General features: G+C 40.3%; 1 protein-coding gene across 1 annotated transcript in view; it reads right to left on the bottom strand.

The window, feature by feature from the left end:
- Positions 1-6,577: 6,577 nt before the first annotated feature.
- KIF16B (kinesin family member 16B) overlaps positions 6,578-21,353 on the bottom strand; it is a 358,373-nt gene continuing 343,597 nt past the window's right edge. Inside the window, exon 27 of the mRNA XM_043987183.1 lies at positions 6,578-10,155. Within this exon, the coding sequence (XP_043843118.1) occupies positions 9,997-10,155 (159 nt within the window). The 3' untranslated portion in view covers positions 6,578-9,996. The remainder of the gene's footprint in view (positions 10,156-21,353) is intronic.

Genomic DNA, 21,353 nt, shown 5'->3' with positions numbered 1-21,353 from the left:
TCTGCTGGTTATCATTCCCCTTTCTTCCCAGATTTTCCCCAAAATGTGGGCTACACCCCAAGCATACTTAGAGTCAGTATATATGGTCCCTATTCCTTTTCCCACCAAAGAATGGGCTTGTTTTAGAGCGAAAAGTTTGCAGGTCTGAGCTGACCAGTTTCCTGGGAGTTGACCTTTTTCCAGGATTGCCTGTTTGTCTCCATCTATGATGGCATATGAGTTCCTTCAAGTACCTTGAACCACTTGAGAAGAGCCATCAATAAAAAGTTTTAATCCAGTGTTAAGGGGATTCTCATGCAAGTCCTCTCTTGCCTTAGTTTGATAATCTATGAGTTCTAGACACGTGTGAGAGAGTTCTTGAGTTTGGGTAGAGGCAGGAGTAGTGAGGAACAGTCCAGGGTTAATGTTATGGTCTAAGGACAGGACAAGATCGTCCTTCTTTAATAAGATGGCCTCATATTTTAAAATGCGGGAATCAGTCATCCATCTGCCTGCCTTCTGTTGTAGGATGGTTCGAACCTGGTGTGGGGTGCTCACTATCAGGCTTCCCCCTAAAGTCAGTTTCCGGGCCTCCCCCACCAACAGTGCAGTTGCTGCCACGGCTTGTACACAATTTGGCCAGCCTCTAGCAACTGGATCCAGTAGTTTAAATAGGAAGGCCACCGGTCTCCTTTGTCCTCCCCACACTTGTGCCAACACACCTAAGGCTGTCCCTGATTCCACATTAACAAACAGATGAAATGGCTTTTCTAATGATGGGAGGGTGAGAGCTGGTGGGGAGTAAAGGCTTTTTCTTAGAGTTTCCCAGGCCTCCTGGTCCTCAGCAGTCCACTCGAGGCGGTTGGGTGCCTCATCCAACAGGTGTTTATACAAGGGTTTAGTTAATTGAGAATAGTTCAAAATCCATAGTCTACAATACCCGACCAGTCCTAGGAATTTTCTCAGTTCTCTCTTAGTCAAGGGAGGGCTAAGCTGTAATATTCCCTGAATTCTGGACGGGTCTAGCTCTTTCTTCCCTTGGCTGAGAAGGTGACCTAAGTACTTGACAGTTGGCCCAGCAAACTGTAACTTCTTTTTAGACACTCTCAATCCTTGGGAGCCCCAAAAGTTCAGTAGCTGGATGGAGGCATTTGCCAGGTCCTTTCTATTCGGTCCACTCAGTAACAAGTCATCTACATACTGGAGGAGAGTGACTCCCCTGGGCTTAGGATAGCTTTCCAACAACTGTTCCAGAACTTGCCCAAAAAGATTGGGGGATTCCGTATATCCCTGTGGGAGGACACACCACCAAAATTGTTGCTTCCTTCCAGTTTCAGGGTCCTCCCACTCAAAAGCAAAAATGTCTCTGCTGTCAGGGTGGAGAGGAACTGCCCAAAAAGCATCTTTTAAGTCAATTACTGAAAAAAACTTGTCACCCGAGGGGATTTTACTCATGATGGTATAAGGGTCTGGCACCACGGGATGAGAGGGTAGAACGATCTTATTTACTTCTCTTAATCCTGTACCAGTCTGTAAGTCCCATCACCTTTGCGAACGGGGAGTATGGGGGTGTTATAAGGGGATCGGCAAGGCTCTAGGAGCCCATCCTCAACCAGTCCTTGAACGATTGGCTTCAGACCTTTTTTACCTTCTAAACTTATAGAGTATTGTCGGACCCGAGCCACCTATCGGGGCTCTCTGAGTTGTATTTTTACTGGTTCTATAAGCATTCTTCCCCGGTTCCGTGGACCCGCCCAAACATCCTCCCTAATTTTCTCCTCTTCCTCTTTTCTTAGAGGAAGAATCCTTTCTTCTGGAAGGCTTGTCAATATTTGATCTCCTTGAATCCTGATATTCACCCCTAATTTAGTTATCAAATCCCTACCCAAGAGGTTAACGCCGGCCTCGGGAACCACGAGGAAAGAATGCACAAACTGTCCAATTTTCAAAGGTTCAGAGAAAGGGACCACAAATCTTTCCCCTTTTACTCCTGAGATTGTTAATTTTTGTCTTGAAAGTTTCCCTCCCCTGGGCAGGTTTGTGAGAGAGGAATGACCAGCCCCAGTATCAACCAGAAAAGTATATTGGTCCCCAGAGTCCCCCACCACCATAGATAGATAACAAGGGCTCTGGGTGGGGATTCATGAGCCCCTGTCCCCTCTAGTCTTCTAGCTTGATTAATGAGTAGACCTTTGCCTCCACCCTCAGGCGGGGGCAGTCCCTTTTCATATGCCCTTCCTGCTGACACTCATAGCATACTAAGGGGGGGTCGGGATTCCTCTCTTTTCTTCTTCATTTTTGGTGTTCTTTCTGTCCTAGATCCTAGCTTTCCCCCTTTCCATTGTCTCTCCCTTTGCACCAGGACCCTTGAGATCTTGTTCTGCTCTTCCTGGGCCCTGACCATTTTATCCTGCATCTCAGTCATCTGGGCCATCAATTTGATCTGATTCCTGGAGGTCTTTTCGACCTCATCTTCCCTACGCACAAACACCTGTTGTGCAGTCTGGAGTAACTCGGGAAGTCCTTTTTCAGCCCAAGTCCCCTCTTTTTGTAATTTCTTAGAGATATCTGGCCATGAATTTGCCACAAACCAACTCTTAAGTAAGTGCTCATAGGTGGGGGAATTATCATCTATGCCCCCATATTTTCTCATCAGTTCCTTCAGTCTTTCAAGGAAATCTGATGGAGATTCCCCTTTCTTCTGTTTAGTAGCACTAACTTTACTCAAATTCTGATTCCTGGGAACTGCTACCTTGATTCCCAGAACAACCATATCTCTCAGATCTCTCATATGCTGCAAATGATCTTCATTATTATGGTCCCACCCTGGATCCTGGAGGGGGAATTTTTGGTCTCCAGGTATTCCTCCCCTGGGCCCTGGGGGATGAGTATCCTCCCAAATTCGAATGGCTGACCTCCTAATCTGGTCTCTCTCTTCTGGAGAAAAGAGGTGTGTAAGAATGGACATTAACTCAGACCAAGTATATATACTGGGGCCCAGAAACTGGCCTAGCTGTTGGTGGGATCTTCTAACAGGTTTTTCATATCCTTTTTAAAAGCTCTGATTTCAGAGCTGCTCAATGGGGCATTTACATAACCGATCTGCCCCTCCCCCAGAGGAACCTCCCGAAGGGGATAGAGCCTGGAATGGTTTGACTTAAAGGGAAGATTTAACTGGTCTTTTATCAATTGCATAACCTCCCTGCAGCCCTCCTTTCCTGGAATTTCGGGATATATTTCCCCTGGAGTCTCCTCACGGTGCTCCTCAGGGGTATCTTTTCTTGCCAGCGCAGAGGGAGGGAGCACATAAGGGGGAGGGAGGGAAGAAAGAGGGTCCCATTCTTCTGAACGAACACCCTCCCCTTCCTTGTCTGTTTCTCTATGGACTTTTATTTCGGTTTCTCCCCCTAAGCCCCCCTCTTTAACTATCATCACCTTAATCCCTCTGGGCAGCCATAAAGCTGCATAAAGACTTTCTTCCTGGCTACAATCCTTTTTGCCATTTACATAGATATTTAATGCCTGACACACCCACAATTCCTCAGATCCGAATTTTGGCCAGGTGACTGCAGGTCCCTGAATGGCTTGTCCTGCCCAGACCTGACAACAGTACCTTATCATCTTTTCTTTATCAAGTTCTGGTCCCTCTAGGTCATCCCAGTTATTCAATTTGTTACCAAGAGGGCTATCCTGGGGTACCACCGGTAATCGGGTCTTAGATTTGGATTTAGCCTGTCCCATCTCTCTCGCCAGTATCTTGGGGTAGCAGCCTTCGTTCTGAGCTCCACGCGTCGGGTCAGAAGCCGCCCCCTCACCTGATCCAGACCTGACACACTTTCCTGTCAGGGAAAGGGCTTTGGCTGGGAGCACCGAACAGAGACCTCAGTTTTGCTTCCCAAAGGTTCAGACCCAGGTCATTGCTCACGCAATCAATGCTGGGAAATGCTTACTTCTCTGGTACCACTCTCAACCCACATCTCCCTCATCAGAGGGGAATGACTGATTCACTCTGGAAGGCAGAGTCCTTAGTGGGGTCCCGCTCTTAGCAATAGGTCATCCAGGTATAATTCCCCTGGCAGGATTTCGACCGGAAAGCCATATGAGTTCAGACCCCAGACTCAACTTCCTTCCCTCACACACACACACATTCACTCAAGAATCTCTTTGTCCGGTCCCTCTGCCCAAAGTCAATTTCCCCTTCTGGGACATTTTCGGCCAACCAGGATCACCTCCAACCTGGCTCCGTGCACGAGACTTACGTGGCCCTCATACTAATTCCCAATCAATTCTTACCTGACCCGTTGCTGCTTTGAAGTCCTTGCTCCCCAGTCCCTGTAGCTCGGATCTCAGCCGCCAACTCCACAGGTCACAGAGGGTCAGGAATGAAAAGGCTGCCTTAAAAGGAAGGCAGGGGCCCCCCTTTGCTCCCGAGCTCCACGACCACAGGAGGGGGTGGGGGGATCCGAGTCAGGGCACCAACTGAGTGGGATGGGAAGTACACTCACTGACCCCTGTAATAGAGACTCGAGGAGAAAGGAGGCCGAAGCAGTGATTTTATTTCTTTTGAAAGAAAGGTGTACCACACTCACTGGGACAACCAGGAGGTGTGACACACCGGGATTAGAAATCAAGCAGTTTTTATACTTTTTACAGACATCTTAATTTGAGCAAAATGCGGTAATTGGGTTCAGCAATAAATCTTTCTCCTGGGATGTTCAGCGATAAGTCTCTCTCCTGGGTCAGAGTGCTCCAACCTCAGGGGTTCAGCCATAGGTTATTTTGCAAAATTTCATGTTTCAGCAACAATTTATCATATCTACATAATGTCTCGGTGCAGACCCTACGAAGCAATTTTTAAGTTGATATGCCTATATTTAGAAAGGGGGATAGTAGCTTCCCATTATTGCCTCTCTCTAGAGAAAAAACAGAGAGAGAGAGAAATAGGGGGCTTTAAGGGGCTTTAAGACTTTGAGATCTGATCACTAGGCCGAAGGGGGGGGGCACTTTCCATCTCAGTGGAGGGTCATATCCATATGTCCCTCTCACAATGAATGGGATCATCATTCATTCACACAATGAGCATTTATTAAGTTGTTGGCCAGACACCTGGAGTACAAAAATGAAACAGTCCAGGCACTGAGCTTATACTATGTTGAGGGAAACAGTAAGCAGTATACAGGAAAATACAAAATGTGTACAAAACAAATACAAGGTTATTTGGGGCAGAGTTCAAGCCACTGGGGCAAGGAAGAAAGGCCTCATACTGGAGGAGGTAGCCCTTGGACTGAGCCTTGAAAGAGGCCAGGGAGCCTAAGAAGTGTCCTGAGGAAGGGATGCCAGGAGATGGACCGTTGGGTCAAAGGGCAGGAAGTAGGGCAGTTTGGCTGTAGTACAGTTCATAAAGGGAAGTATCATGTAGGAGAACAGAGAAAAGGAGGCTGGAGTCCCCCACATATAGGAGAACCTAAAAAAGGGAAGAAACCTGGGGAGGGAAATTGGAGCAAAGGGTTTTCAATACCAACCAGAGGAATTTGTACTTTACCCTAGAGGTAACAGGGAGGCACTAGAGCTTTTGTAACTGAGGAGTGACATGGTCAGATGTATTCTTTAGGCCCATTAATCTGTCAGCTCTGAAGAAGGTAGATTGGAGAGGGGAGAGACTTGAGGCAGAGATGCCACCTCTCACAAGCTAAGAGGTCTTGGTTGATGGAATGAAGGGGTAGTAAAAACATCTGAGAATAGTCAAAATAAAATAAATTTAAGCACAATTAAAAGCCTTCGTAAAGTCAGTATCTGAGAAAGGGATTATTTACCATGTGGGCTATGTTTATGATGATTCTGTGGGGAAAGGGGCAGTGAGGGCATGATTTAACTTGCAGTAAATTCCAAATCTTTGTAACATTGTATATACTAGGGATTACTGGGCAGGGGTATGGGTGGGGGAAATAATGAAAAAGGAGGGAATGTAGGAAGTGGGGTTGAGAGTTATCCCAATATCAGATCAGCAAAGGTAGAATGCTACAACTCCCTCAAGTTTTGGAATCATTGCCCTGCAGGGAGGATGCTCAGGGTGAGGTTCTCTCTCCAGCCCAGATGCTATCAGGAAGAAGCTGGAAAAGCAGCTACTTCAGGCCACCTCCTGTGACCCTCTTTGTACTCCCTGATGCTCCTAAGGGTCAGACCTACATCATTTCAAGGGTGGCCATGCTGCTGCACCAATGTGAAGCATTTGTTTGTCTTTTTAGACTTAAATAGGAAGTGTTAGAGTTCACTGTCTGGCTTCAGGGTATCGTTCCCTCCTGACATCAGAACCTCCTTCCCAAGGTGAAGGCAGGACATCTCACCTAAGGACCCTAGAGTTATGAGGTGTGACCATGCAACCAAATTAACCATAAACCCTAAATTACTTGGATTTGAAGGGACATTTGTGATCTGAGTGCATATAAATGTTGCTTTTATGCTATTTCTTAAAAAAAAAGACTTGCTAAGCAAGTTGTATGAATAAGACATAGGGGAATGTTTAATCCATTTAAAAGAAAAAAATCTTTTAATATAAACATATATGCTAATTATAAATTATTCTTAATCCCTTCAGTCCTCTATTTGAAAAAAATATACAGCTTAATGCATCACCTTTGAAAAATAACATGTGGACATTCTTACCATTAAGAGATAATGAATTCTGATCGGACTCTGGATGGGACATTGTCCATGGCAACAGTGAACAACCCAGGTGACAATATGTCACTTTGTTTTATACCTCACTTGTTCTCAAGTTGATAATTATTCAATAGCTGAACAAATTAATCTTTATGGTTGATGCTGTTGTAGAACTTTGCACGGTTTTAACATATGCATGCAAGATGCATGGTTTGAGGAGTTCTAATTGCCTCCCTTCTAATAAGTCAAATACTTTTCTGAAATCAACAACTTAGAGAGATATCTTAAATTCTTTGCACCTCTCAAATGATGTTGTGACTCTGAAGATATGGTCTACTACAGGAAATCTTATTTGAAAGCCAATCGGTTCCCACCCACACACACACACACACACACACATACACACACACACACACACACACACACACACACCACACCACACACACACACACACATATACATGTACATATCTATACGCACGCACATATATTCACTACATTATGGGGCAGTGGGAAAAAAGTGTATTTAGGCTTAGAAGACATGGGTCTGAATTTGGCTCTGCCACATACTACCTGAGTGACCTTAGGTATGTCACTTTATCTTTTTAGGCCTCATTGTCTTGTCTGCAAAACGAGGAGTTGAATAGCTGGTGTTTAATGTCCCTTCCAGTTCTATGCTCCCACAGCGTTCCTATAAAGATTTTACAGAGATGAGAAAGTAGGCCCATTATGCCTTCTTGGTTACTTTTGGGGGTAATCTTTGATTATTTGACCCCCCAAAGATCAAGGGGAAAAGGTCAAGGATAATATTTGAGATCTTTTTCATTCTTTAGAACCTTCCCCTTTTTAAGCTATTTGGGAAACGAAACTTCTAGGTTCCTGTAATGTTGTGAATTCCTTTTAGGACTCTTGGGGCAGGTACTTCGGTTTCCCCCAATTTCATCTTCCTCAGTGCCACGGCTACTTTTCCACATGTGGTATTAAGGTGGTAGAGCCCAAATGAGGTGGTTTCCATACTGTCAGTCAGGCTTCCTTCAGCATCTCTCGTGTCCTCTCTGTAAGATGGCATACCATGTCACTGGTCTGCATCTAGGGTTTATAGAACCCCCCATCCCCTACATTAAAGACAACTTAGCCTGTATCTTGCTCATGCTGTAATCAGAGTGAGTTAGAGCCCAGAGATCTCTTCAAGATGATCTATTCCAGCTCTTCATTTTACAGACAGAAAAAGGAAGATAATGGGGTACAGTGCATAAAGGAGTAATGGACTTGAAGTGGAAAAGCTGTAGGTCTGAATCCCTCCCTCAGATGCTTAGATGCCATGTGATCTCTAACAAGGCACATACACGCAATTAGACTCCATTTCCTCATCGATGAAGTGAGGGTAATAGCAGCTATGACTTAACTCATGGGGGTTATTGTGAGGATCATATGAAATAATGTATGTAAAGTACATTATTGTCATTAGTGTTAATAATGATCTGAGACCCAAGGAAGTTAAGTGACTTCCCCGTGATCATACAGTAAGTTGTCAGCAGTCTTGGAACCTGGGACTCCAGACTCCAACTTGACTATTGGAAATGGTGACTGCGGCTGGAAGATTTATTTAGTACCCTTTCCAAGTGAGCACTGCATGCTGGGGGACCTAAAGAAATGAGACTGTCTTAGTTCTAAAAGGGCAGGTAACATAGACCATTTGGTTTAGCCAGCAAGTTGAGAGAGAATCTTTAGAGGTCCAACTCTTAAAGTAAATGACACACAATTGTTATCTCTCCAGCTGTTATCCTTTAATTTCTTAGTTTAAATCCTCTAACAGTCCTTCCCCTCAAGCTTATAGTCCAAACTATGATTGCAAACAATGGGAAGTAGGTTCCCTACCTGAGGTAGTAGAAGCTTCATTCACTTCCATCAATCTGCACTTTTATAGTTAGTCTGTGCAATGGTGGGCTTTTCTTAGTGAGAAAAATGGCATCTACAAACATATTTCAGTATGGGTACATCCAAGATGGCTGAACATGGGTATGTTTTGTTGTCTGTTCATTTGTGCCTTTAATCATCGCCGCTGTGTAGTTTCCAGTAATATACACTTGATAAATTATACATTCTATATACTTTCCAACTACAGTGGCTAAAATTTTAAAGAGGTGGTAAGAATGATCATGTCACAAATTGTAAAATGAACTTAGCTACAGTACAGATTCTTCCATAATTTCATTTAATATTGATAGCAGCTCAATTTCAATTTTGCATGAAGCAAATACCTTTGTGATGCCCCATAATAATCATGTATGAGTATTCATACATTTTGATATAACTGATCAATAAGAATATGTCTCTCTATATATATAATATATAAATCTGTGGCTGGGAATATATACAATTTGCATATAAATGTGTTTTTTCTACTTACATTTCTTCCTCATACACCACAAAGCAGATATTACATTGTATACATATTTATATATGTGCAATTCTACATAAGTCCTGAGTAATTTAAGTATCATTTAGTAAAACACTGTAAATTCTAATATTTCAACTGAAGCACTTATAGAGAATGTAACATAAAATGAACAACATATCCTTTAAAAATAGATGACTTGCTATGCACTCATATTATGCTTTACTGAGAAAGCGGAGAGTGTGTGATAGACACATTCTAAGAAATTAGAAAACAGACATTTTGACTTAACAAGGTCAAATGAAGATCCTATCTGCATGTGTATCATATATGTGCATATCAAGTGATACAGCTTACATTACATCCAAATAGTCAAGCATGGAAGACTTGAGACATGATTTGCCTTAAAATTCTCTTGCAGAACATGAAATTCTTTGTAAACATCAACTTTGGGGTATTATACAAAAGCTGTCAGTCCAAGAGGAAAACAAACAAATAATAAAAGCAAGTAATTAAAAATGTCTTTCTTGGGAAGAAATGCTAATATGATCTAAGGGAAGGGGATATGAGGATCCATCTTAGTAAAAAAGGAAATCAGATATTACCTAGGGTCTCTAAAGTCGTAAGCTAGATTTGGAGAGCAAAAGTCAAAGTGAAGCAATCTTGCCATATGGAAATGAATTGTCTAAGCAATAGGAAGGAGCTGTGTTCACCTGGGGGTGAACAGTGACTGCGCCTTACCATGGAAACCATAGGCAGAAACAAATGGTACAACATCCTGTTCCCAAACACAGGCACTAAGTAGGAAAAAACGTTAAAAGGTAAAGGAAAGAATTGTTGCATATCTGTTTTCAGCTGCGAAGAGTTAGGCTGAGGCCTTTGCACGAGCTTTCTTTGTATTTCAGGAGCAATCTTGCTAAAGGAAGGCACTGCGTTTGCTGTTGGGCTCCGTGTCGGGCTCTAGCCAGTCCCATGGCTGCTGTAGTCAAACACGCCTTTTTTGAAGAATGGAGAGAACTCACAGATGGTATGCTTTGACAGCGTCAGGCCCACTTTGTCCAGGTGTAATGGGGATGTTGCAGATTGAAGCATCACACTGAAAAAATTCCTGAGGTATTGCTGTGGAGGAAAGACATTGTGAAACATGTTCAGGGAGCATAAATCCATTGGTTGGGGTTTATAGTGAAGATGAGCTGTGGGGAAAAAGGCTTTGCAGGAGCAGAGAATTCCCATGAATGCTATGTTTAGGTCATCATCCTCATAAAAATACAGTCTTAACAATGAGAAATCTCTAAGAGGAGAGGGGATCTAAAACACTTCGGCTGTGACCACCAGAAGGCACAGAAGGAAGAGAAGAGGACTTGTTTCGGGGAGAGGAATTGGGCTAGACCTAGCTGCACCTCTTATAATTGGTGTTACTAGAGAAAACCACCTACTTTGCTTCTTTGGACCTTAGTTATTTCATCTATAAAATGGGGGTGTAGACTAGCTGATGGCTAAAGGCTCTTCCAGAATTCACCCTATGAATCTATAAATATTCTCTTATGGAAACGGTGGTGATTTCTTTTCTATCATGTAGTAGGTAACAGAATATGAAGTTATTGCTGGCATATTTCCACAGATTTCTAACTTGCCTGCTCTTTAATAAGAAGTGAGATAGCGAACTGGAAAAAGCACTGAATTCTCATTAGAGGAACTGGATTAAAGCCACATTTCTTCTACTTATTACTTGGTGACCTTAGGCAAGTAATTTTCATGTCTCTGGGCTGCAGTTTTCTTATCGGAGTTGGACTGGATGAGCTCTAAGGACCGCCAAACTCAGTCTATGATGCAATTGGGAATTGAGACAGCTGGATGTTAATGCCAACTCTGATACTAACCACCCGTTTCACCTCCGAAGTCACTTCTCTTGAGGTCAATCCATTTGTAAAATGAATGTCTTAGATTTGGCTATATTTCAATTGCATTTCAAATTTTAACATGCTATGAATCAACCAATGACCATTTAAGTATAACACTTTGAAGTGGTGGTGGGGAGGGTAGATTGGAGTGGGGAGAGAGGCTGCTGTCATAGTGCAGGCTGGAGATCTAGAACTAGGGAGGTGGTCAAGTAAGCATAGGGGCAGCTAGGTGGTGCAGTGCATAGAGTGACAAGCCTGGAGTCAGGAAGACCTGAGTTCAAATTTGGCCTTGACACTTTCTAGCTGTGTGACCCTGGGGCAAGTCACTTAACCCTGTTTGCCTCAGTTTTCTCATCTGTAAAATGAGCTGGAAAAGGAAATGGCAAATCATTCCTGTATCTCTGCCAAGAAAACCCCAAATAGGATCACAGAGAACCAGACAAGTGGAAAACACTAAACAACAAGTAAGGCCAGAGAGGAGGAGAGATGTGAGTAGCCAGGGATTGTGTTAAGCAGCACTGTAGTAGATAAAAATACGAAAGAACCATAGTCTCTGCACTCCAGAAGACTTCAGTCTGATAAGAGGAGACAACAAATTTAGGAGAGTGATAGGAGAGGTTTTGGTGTGGGAGGTCACAGAATGGAAAGTGAGACAATAGTAAGTGATGAAGAGGATTTGATTACAGTTCCCATATAAAGAGACTGGTGGGTGTGGGGGAGTCAAAGGCAGGTTAAGCCTGAGTGAAAGAGCATGGAACTGGGCCAGCTAGAGGCAGTGGGTCCTACCCACCATGACAGCCTGGCCCCTGGCCATGATGATAATGATAGCACCTGAGTCTGAGGTTCTATGCAGCTCCTGCCGCAATGAGGACATCGGAAAACTGCACTCTCATAGGCATCCAATAACTACACCTATTGCATAAAATGAGGCATGTGCTACATTAACTGTATAGAGGTTTGCAAAGCATTTTATGACTACTGTGTCATTTTATCCTTCCAGCGACCCTGGGAGCAAGGTCACTATTATCATCTCCATTTGACAGATGAAGAAACTGAGTAAAGGACTTCCTAAAGGTCACATAGCTAGCAAACATCTGAAGAGAGATTTGAACTCAGGTCTTCCTGACTCCAGGACCAAAGCTCTGACCATTGCTATGCCTAGGAGTTCCAAAATTCCTCCAGGGCACTGTGTCAGTAGATCTGGTGGGAGGGTGCAGTTAGTAGGGGAAACAGTATGTGGAAGTAGAAACAATGGGATCGGGCAACTGAAGTGAGGTGAGATTGGGGAGTCTGAGAATCACCTGAGTGACTGAGAGGGTAATGTCATTTGATGGAATGAAAAAAGTTCATCGCCCCACACCTAAAATGTGTTACTAAAAGAAATACTCAAAGCTTCTGTGCCTATTGATGAAGTACAAAAATAAAACTGATTTACTCTAACTACTATATAGGATATGGGTGAAAAAAACACTCCACTGTCACTTCTCTTTTTCATATTAGCTATTTAGTGGAAACAAGACTTAAAGAAAAATAATCCTGTCCATGTGCTGCTGATTCATACCTTTACTACCCTAAACAATTGGTGTCTTCTTGGGAATACTTCAAGTGAGCTGTGGGAAAGGAAATATTGATGACAAGAGACCAGTACCACAAAGCAAATATTTACATATCATTTTACAAGTTGTACAATTAGCGACAGAAAGACACCCCGACTAACCAAAATTACCGCTATAAACCCTGTGTGTTTGTTCTGAATGTTTGTTTTAGTGTTACAAATACGACTTAGGCTCTAATAACCCAAGCATCTGGAACATTGCCCTAAGACGATGTGGATGACACCAGATGTTGATGCTCTGCAAAGCAGCAAAAGGGAGGTAGGTGTGCAAGCTCAGGCCAGCTTCTAGGTCAGCTCAGGATTTTCTATAATAATACAGGGAGTGGATTAATGTCATCTTTCCCACATTTTCTGAGTCTGGATAAGCGAGATAACTAATTTTACAAAACATCCAGAAATGACCTAAGATAAATATGGGTTCATGTCTGGTAACACAGGCCGCAGAATAAGTAGAGCTCAGACACCTCTGTGAGGCTCCATCATTAATTCTCCTTTTCTGAAAGGAATCAGGGTAGAAAAGGATAAAAATAGTCCAGGACTTAGGGTCAAAAGACCCGAGTCCTGGTACTTTTTGTCTTCCTTCCTTTGTTGCATTTTCATAAGTATGCAAGCTTCTGTTTGGACTGTGAACTCTTTGCAGTTGCATAGGGTTCCACATGCACGTTTATTTTTCTTGTAATAAACTAGTTTTCATAGACATTTCATGAAATTGTGATTTCCTACTAACACTCCTCACTTTGTTGTGAGGATCAAATGAGATAATATTTATAAAGTACTTTGGAAATCAGAAAATACCATATAAACTCTAGTTATTACTGATACTAAAAATGTAGATGGAAATGAGTCTCACCATCTAACTCATTCACATGCAAATAATCCCACTTAGACATACACATTCATGTAAGCACAATTACATGAACAGATATCCAGCCATAGTGCCCAAAAGCTTGGCTACAATTTTTTTTTAAGCCTCCTCCAGGTTGCATTAATGTGTAGAAATTTTTTTTTTCTTAACACAAATATGCCTTCCAGATGAATTCCTATAGATTAGAAAGTAATTTAAAGTTGGAAACAGATGTTGTGTCAATACTTGTCATAATTAGTTCACGAAGTAGGGTCTCTTAATAGGAAGGATCCAATAAAGCCTGAAGGATAAAAAGAAAAGATTATGGGAAGATCAAAATAAAGCTCATGTGGACAAGTACTGGGGCACCCTCCAGGTTTGAAGACTGTAGCAATATCAGATTATGTACATAATAAAAGGATATAGAAGAATATAGCAAAGGGTTTCTGGGTTAATTCCCACAATTCTATGTAGATTTCATATAGGGATACCTTTATGAAAATTCACTATACACAAATCTGATTAGATCAAACCAACAAATTAAGGGATGATTATCCACTTATAAGACAAATTTTCTACTTAATAGATAATTAAAATAAAGCTTTTCTTTAAAGAGCTGATTTCCTAAATGCATTGAAAATATAATATGATTAATAGTTTGGTAGAGCGGAAAGAGCACTAGTTCTGGAGTCAGATCACCTGGATTCAAATCCTACCTGCTCTAGGTCTGTTTTCTTATCTGTAAAATGAGGGGGTTGAACAACATGGCCTGTAAGATCTCTTGCCAGTTCTGTATCTGAGGTTCTATGAACATATTTTAGACATCCAGTAAATGCACCTGTTGTATAAAATGAAGCATGTGCTATGCTAATAGTTTGACTTCATTAATACATCACTTTTTTAAAAGAGGAAAATGCTTATTTTTTAAAAAATGTTGCTGACATATTTTCCTTTTAAATCACCTATATTTCACAATATGTCTTTCTTTTCCCCACCTAGACATTAGTCATTTACATCAAAGAGGGAGGAAGAGGGGGGAAAAACAGTTCAGCATAACATCCAAATTACAACATTTAGATGTAGTTTGAGAAACGGACAAAATGGACAAAAACTGTGCAGCTGGGAGAAGAAACAAGTTTTCTATGTTGGCACTGCAAAACACATCTAACTTAACTTAAGTTTTACTGGCTTAAGTCTGATCCCTTAATAATCTGATTTCTCTATGCTTTCCTAGGTAGTAACTGATTTGCTAAGTTAATCCATGCTGATATGCTAAAAGGAGCCTACAGAGATTGTCTTCTCTTCCCAGGAAAGAGAGAAGAACCATGTCCCATAGGTGCATCTCAACAGTGGACCTTTTTTGTCTAACCCAGAGGCATTTTCAGGTATGATAGTCTCCTGCTCCAAGCCTATAATTTGGGGATGATAAGGCCTTGTAGCACTTAGACCTCCAGTCATATCTTGTACATGGTACCCTACTTTGCCTGTATATAAATTTAGTTCTAATGGAATGTTCTTTATGGCCTGAACTGATTCCATCCAGTTCAACTCTTAATAAATGTTATTTACTAAACACAAACAACCTTGGTCCTACAACACCAAGTCTGAGATACTGTAGTAGTTACTGTACACAAAAAGGCCAACATTTCCTGCCCTTAATGAGCTTACATTTTACTGGTGGATTGCCAAAGGGGGAAGAAGAGCAGTGCCCACCACCTCCTCCTCTCCACAGCCTGAAGTTGTCAGAAACATCCGTGTTAGAGGCTTTTGTCTGGTTTTGCTAATTTGCATGACGTACACAACATCCCATTTTCCACTGCTTTGTGCCTTTGCTCAGGTCCATTCCTAGAATGGTTTCCCCTGACTCTCCTCCATCTCTCAGAATGCCTGGCTTCCTCTGAGGCATTGCTTTGATGCCTCCTTGATGAGGTCTCTTCTATATTCTCACTCCCCCAGCCCCAGTTACTAGTGTTCTCACTCCATTGCAAAGAAAATACTTTGTATTAGCTAACCTATATATATATGATAATATTCCCCCCTGCCTCCTGCCCCACGTTATTGTATTCCACATTTTTGTCTTGGCATCCTATGCATCTAGCATGATGCCTTTCTCATAGCGTGGTGCTTAATGTTAATTAAATGAACGACTGAACCACTGGCAAGTGATTTAACTTCCATGATCCTCTGTTTCCTCACCTATACAGTGGGTATGATAGAACCTACATTTCTCTCTCAGGGTTGTTGTGAAGCTCACCTGAGATTAGCTATATGAAGTACACTGCAAACTTCAGAGTTACTTGGAGACCAGTTATTATCACCAGCATTTAGCAAAATGCTTCGCTCACTGAGGAAGTAATGTACATCAGAGTTGGCTCCAGTCAGTGCTCAAACCGTAACGTTTTAAGTGAATGCTAGCACTTTCCTTTGGTGCGGTCTACTCTTTCCACAAATTTTAGACTGGGTCAGCCTCGAAGGAAGTTCCATATGTAATCTATTCACACCCAAGCTCCCCAAATTTGACTTGAATTTCAGCCAGTCAACATGGAAACAATTCATTCGGAAAGCTTTGAAAGATTCCAGCCTTCCTGTCCATTGACAAGGCTATGCTACTTTCCATCTATTTTAATTAGCTGAATGGTCATATTGTTGCCATTTTATGCTATTAAAAATTACTATTTTAATAGGTTTCATACCTGTAATTGTGGCCCTACTGCTCATTTCCTATGCAATGCCATTCTATCTAAAGCTCTTCTTTTTATCTCATTGTTGTGAGCCACTCCATTTTTACAAAATTTAACATAAATCCATAATTTAATTTAAAGTTATTGAAATTATTAAAATGGAAATGCTCTCTGAAAATTAAATGGAGCCTTATCCTACTTTCCGTGGTGACATTCACATAGAATACAGCTTAGTGGTATTCATTGTCCTCAGAAGCTATTAAACATGGTAACAGCCTAAAGACAAGTATCGGCCTAATAAAAATTAGGTGTTTCATTTACCAGGCTGCTTGAAAATGCATCATTAACTAACTGACTTAAAGATAGGGGGGAACAGGTTTTCAGCATCGCTGTAAAAATCCTTTGTGGAGCCTAGACTAGGGTTGTTTAATTCTCCTAACAACTTATGACAAAGTGATATTCCAAGGAAGCTGGTTCCTTCCAGGTCCAACTGAACAGGACATATCATGGCAGGACTAACAGTGATGATGCTCAATCAAATAAGCATGTATTAAGGGTTTAGTTTGTGCCAGACACTGTTAAGATAATAACTAGTACATCTCATGTATCCATCTAAGTATGAGTTTTTAAATATATGGTTAAAATATGTAAAGCACTTTGCAAACCACAAAGTACTATATACATGCTAGCTTTAAAAAAAACAAAAAAAACAAACCAACAAACCCGAAGGGTCTGAACACAGCTCTCCTGAAACCAAGGCCAGTCCTTTAACAGTACAACATGCTGCCTCTCAGTTATAAACACTATATTAATATGCACCATGTTTACTGGTTTTTTCCTCTTAATTACCTTGGGGAGGAATATGATTATCTTATTATGTTAGTAATGTCTCTTTTTTACAGATCAGGAAACATATTCTGAGAGGTTAACTAACCTGCTTAAGGTCTAAGTCTTCTGTCCCTAAGTACCACATTCTTTCCACCATACTCTTCTTACTCATGTTGGTGTCAGCACACCCAACTGCCTAGTTTAAAACTCTTAGGTATATAAAAGCTTTACAAAACTCTCTGAGAACCTGAACAACAACCCCCAAGCCCAAATCCTGCCCAACACCTGATCTGACCCTCTTTCCCTTCAGTGGAATGGAAATCTTAAGGGATCTAATTGCTCAAGAGGTGACCTCAACAGTTAATAAGAAACCTCAGGCTGAAGACATTTTAAAAACTTCAAAACATCTTCTCTAAGACAATATTTCTCGGGGCAGCTAGGTGGCGCAGTGGATAGAACACCAGCCCTGGAATCAGGAGGACCTGAGTTCAAATCCAACCTCAGACACTTAACACTTACTAGCTGTGTGACCCTAGGCAAGTCACTTAACCCCAATTGCCTCACTAAAAGAAAAAAAAAAGACAATATAAAGTAATATCAGCAAAGACAAATAGTCTATTCTTCCCTTCCAAAGGAACTAAGATCTGATGGTTTCCTAGTCTTAATTTCTTAGTCTAACCAAGCAAATAGGTTAAAAATCACATTACAGCCCATGGAATTTTATGTGTGCCTGTGTGTGTGTATATATATATATATATATATATATATATATATGCATGCATATACATTTATTAATACATATAATGTGTATTATATATGTATATACAGTGTGCATGTGTGTATGAAATCAATTTTTACATTCAATAAAAAGGTCTTGACTGGCAAGGAGGAAAGAGTGAGGCTGGTGACTTTGCACAGCCCTCACTTAAATCCAACTCACTTGCAAGTCATGCCATCACCTTCCTGATGTCATGGTCCTCTTCAAGAATGAAGAACAAACAACAATCTGCTCCCACTGGGGAGTTTCTAACCAAACTAATTCCATTAAGTTCAATAGCTTTAATAAATATTTTTATTATGAACTTAATAAACACAAACATGAATGTTTCAATGTACAAAGAAAAAACTGGAGAACTGCATGACACTGTGGACTTGTTAGGTATGCTTTCCCCCCATTTTATATAGAGTTGGACTTTTAAAAGAATTCAAATTTAACATGGCATTTCCAATAGTTCCCCTTTTTCCTGCATCTCCTTCTGAACTACTTTCTGCTCACTTGCTCTCTCTCTCTCTCTCTCTCTCTCTCTCTCTCTCTCTCTCTCTCTCTCTCTCTCTCTCTCTCTCTCCCCCCCCCTCTCCCGCCCTCCCTCTCCCTCTCCCTCCCTCTCCCCCTCCCCCCCTTTTCTCTCTCTCTGGATGATTTGCTGGTTCTTTTTTCCTTCCTTTTAAATCATTATCATTTCAACTTTAGCACCCCTATAAAAGAAAAAAGCCCCTCTTTATAACAAATTAGTCATAAAAATAAATTTACACACTAGCTGGGCCTGAAAATTTGTCTCATTCTGTGCTTCTATTCCTTCACTTCTAAGAGGTGGGAAGCGTGACTTATCATCAAGCTTCTGCAATGGTATTTGGTCTGGAATCATGGTTGTTCATTTACTTGTTTTCCTTTCTGATGTTGAAGTTACTGTACAAACACTTCTGGTTCTGCTCATTTCACTTCACTCTGCATCAGTTCATACAAGCCTTATTAGGTTTCTTTGAATCTAGTGCTTTCATAATTATTTATAGTACAATAATATTTCCACTATATTCACATACCAATAATAAACATTTATTAATCACCTACTATATGCTAAACACTATGTTAAGCTACTGTAATTCATTCCATCATTCCTTAGTTGATGGGCAACCACTTTGTTTCTAGTTCTTCGACAAAACAAAAAGTGATGATATAAATCTTTGTATATATGGCTTCATTCTTTCTACTAGTAGTGCTGTCAAAGGGTAGATGCTATCTAGTGATTTTTAGTGTATGGTTAAAATTTCTTTCCGGAATGATTACACCACTTCACAGTTCTGCCAACATTGCCATAGGTGCCCTTCTTTCCACAGCCAATCAGATGGGTGTAAGACAGAATCTCAGAGTTGTTATAAATTTGTATTTCTACTCTTAGTGATACGGAACACTTTTTCATACTGTTGTTGATAGCTTGCCTTCTGAGAACTGCCTCTTCATATCCTTTGACCATTTATTCTACTGGGAATGGATCTTTTTGTAGATTTGTATCAGTTCCCTATATTTTTCAGACAGCAGATAAAGTAAGTGGGATAGTGCATAGAGAGTTGTCCTTGAAGTAAGGAAAACACGGGTTTAAGTCTGACTTCTGATACATGTTGGGCAAGTCCTTTAACCTCTCCATGCTCTATGCAATTTTTAAGACTATAAGTTAAAAAGAAGATACCAACCTGAAATGATTCCTCATACCAATGACTTCACAGGTCCTATCCTTATCCTTTCCATGGCCAACAGAACAATTTGGTACAAAGAGTTTTTCCAGCTATTTCCCTTCTAATTCTAACTGAATGGCATATTTATACAGGAAAAAAAATTAAATTTTATACAATAAAAAAACTGTCCTTATCCCTATTTGGTTAAGAATTCTTCCCATAGTGATCATTGTGAAAGGTTATTTTCTTCTCTCCTCTAATTTGTTTATGATGTGACCGTTTATATCTAGGTCTAGTATCTATTTGGATTTCATTTAAGTATATGATGTGAGATGTTTACCATGGAAATCCTTTGCCAGTCTGGTGAAGCATATGAATCCTTCCTCAGCTTAATATTTATTTATTTAATTGAAAGAAATGCTAAATTTAACTTAAAATTAGTAAAAATAAGGATGTATTTTTTTTTCCCTTTCATCCAAGTTCACAACCCCACTGAAGTCTATGCATTTGTTAAGAAGTCATTGTCTAAATAAAATTTATTCCAGGATGCTTCCCAGATTTCCCATTGCTTTTTGCCAAATAATAAATTCTTATATCAGTAGTGGACATTCTTGAATTTCACAAACACTTTGCTATTATTTTCAATTGCTTCTAGGTCTTGTGTACCTAATCTGATCAACATTTCCATTTTAAAACCAGTACTGGGGATTACTAGGTGGCACAGTGGATAGAGTACCAGCCCTGGATTCAGGAGGACCTGAGTTCAAATCCAGCCTCAGATACTTGACACTTACTAGCTGTGTGACCCTGGGCAAGTCACTTAACCCTCATTGCCCTGCAAAAAAAAAAAAAAAAAGAGGAAAAATAAAAGTAAATAAAAAACCAGTACCAGTTTTGAGAACCATCATTTTGTAGTCTAGTTTGTGATATGATATTGTTATAGGCCCATTTGCTTTCCATTTTTCCCATTATTTCCCTTTAGATTCTTGATTTTTTGTTCTTCAATATGAATTGTTTCTAGAGTTCTAGAAAGTAAACTACCGATAGTTGTTTTTTTTTTTGACATGGCATCCAACCTGTAAATTAATTTATATGGCATTATTTTTAGTATACTAGTATGACAGTTGCATGAATGGTTCATCTCTCTCCAATTATTTAAACCTATCTATTTGTGTAAAAAGTTTTGTAGTAGTAGTCACAAATTCCTATGTGTCTTGGTAGTGGGCCTTTCAGATACTTTATATGTTCTATGATTACTTTGGATGGAATTTGTTGTTCTACTTTTTCCTGCTTTATTGTATGATAATATACAGAAAAGACGATTTTTTTGTGGGTTTATTTTATATTTTTCAGATTTGTTATTAATTGTTTCAATAAATTTTTAGTTGACTCTAGGGTACTCATGTCATCAGAAAAAAATGGATAATTTTATACATTTTTGCCCTGTGCTTATTACCTCCATTTCTATTTTTTGTATTACTGTGATATTTAGCTTTTGTAAAACAATATCATATAATAGTGGTGCCAATAGCTATCTTTGTTTCCCCCCAGATCTTATTGGAAAGGCCTCCACAGTTTTAATATTAGAGATAATATTAGTTCTTGGCTTTAGATAGAAAATGTTTACCATATTATCTCAGGGCATAAGCTAGCATGAGGCAATTAGTTGGCACAGTGAATAGCACACTGAAAGTGGAGTCAGGAAAATGTGTTCCAATATGGTCTCATACTTATTAGTTGCTTGACCCTAGGCAAGTTACTTAAATTGTGTCTACCTCAATTTCTTCAGCTGTAAATTGGGGAAAATAATAGCACCTACTTCTCAGGTTTGTTGTAAGGATCAAATAAGATATGTGTAAAGGGCTTTTTGAACCTTAAAATCCTATATAAATTCTAGTACTATTATTATTAATATTATTGTTTATCAAGAACTTTGCATGTTATAGAGTACCATTATTATTGTTATTATGTATTTTTTATTCCTTAGTCTTTTTAAT

This window comes from Dromiciops gliroides, chromosome 2 (genome assembly GCF_019393635.1).
Source record: "Dromiciops gliroides isolate mDroGli1 chromosome 2, mDroGli1.pri, whole genome shotgun sequence".
In the NCBI taxonomy this organism is placed as follows: domain Eukaryota; kingdom Metazoa; phylum Chordata; class Mammalia; order Microbiotheria; family Microbiotheriidae; genus Dromiciops; species Dromiciops gliroides.
The sequence above is the reverse complement of the archived record's forward strand: the minus strand, read 5'-3'. Positions and strand labels throughout refer to the sequence as shown.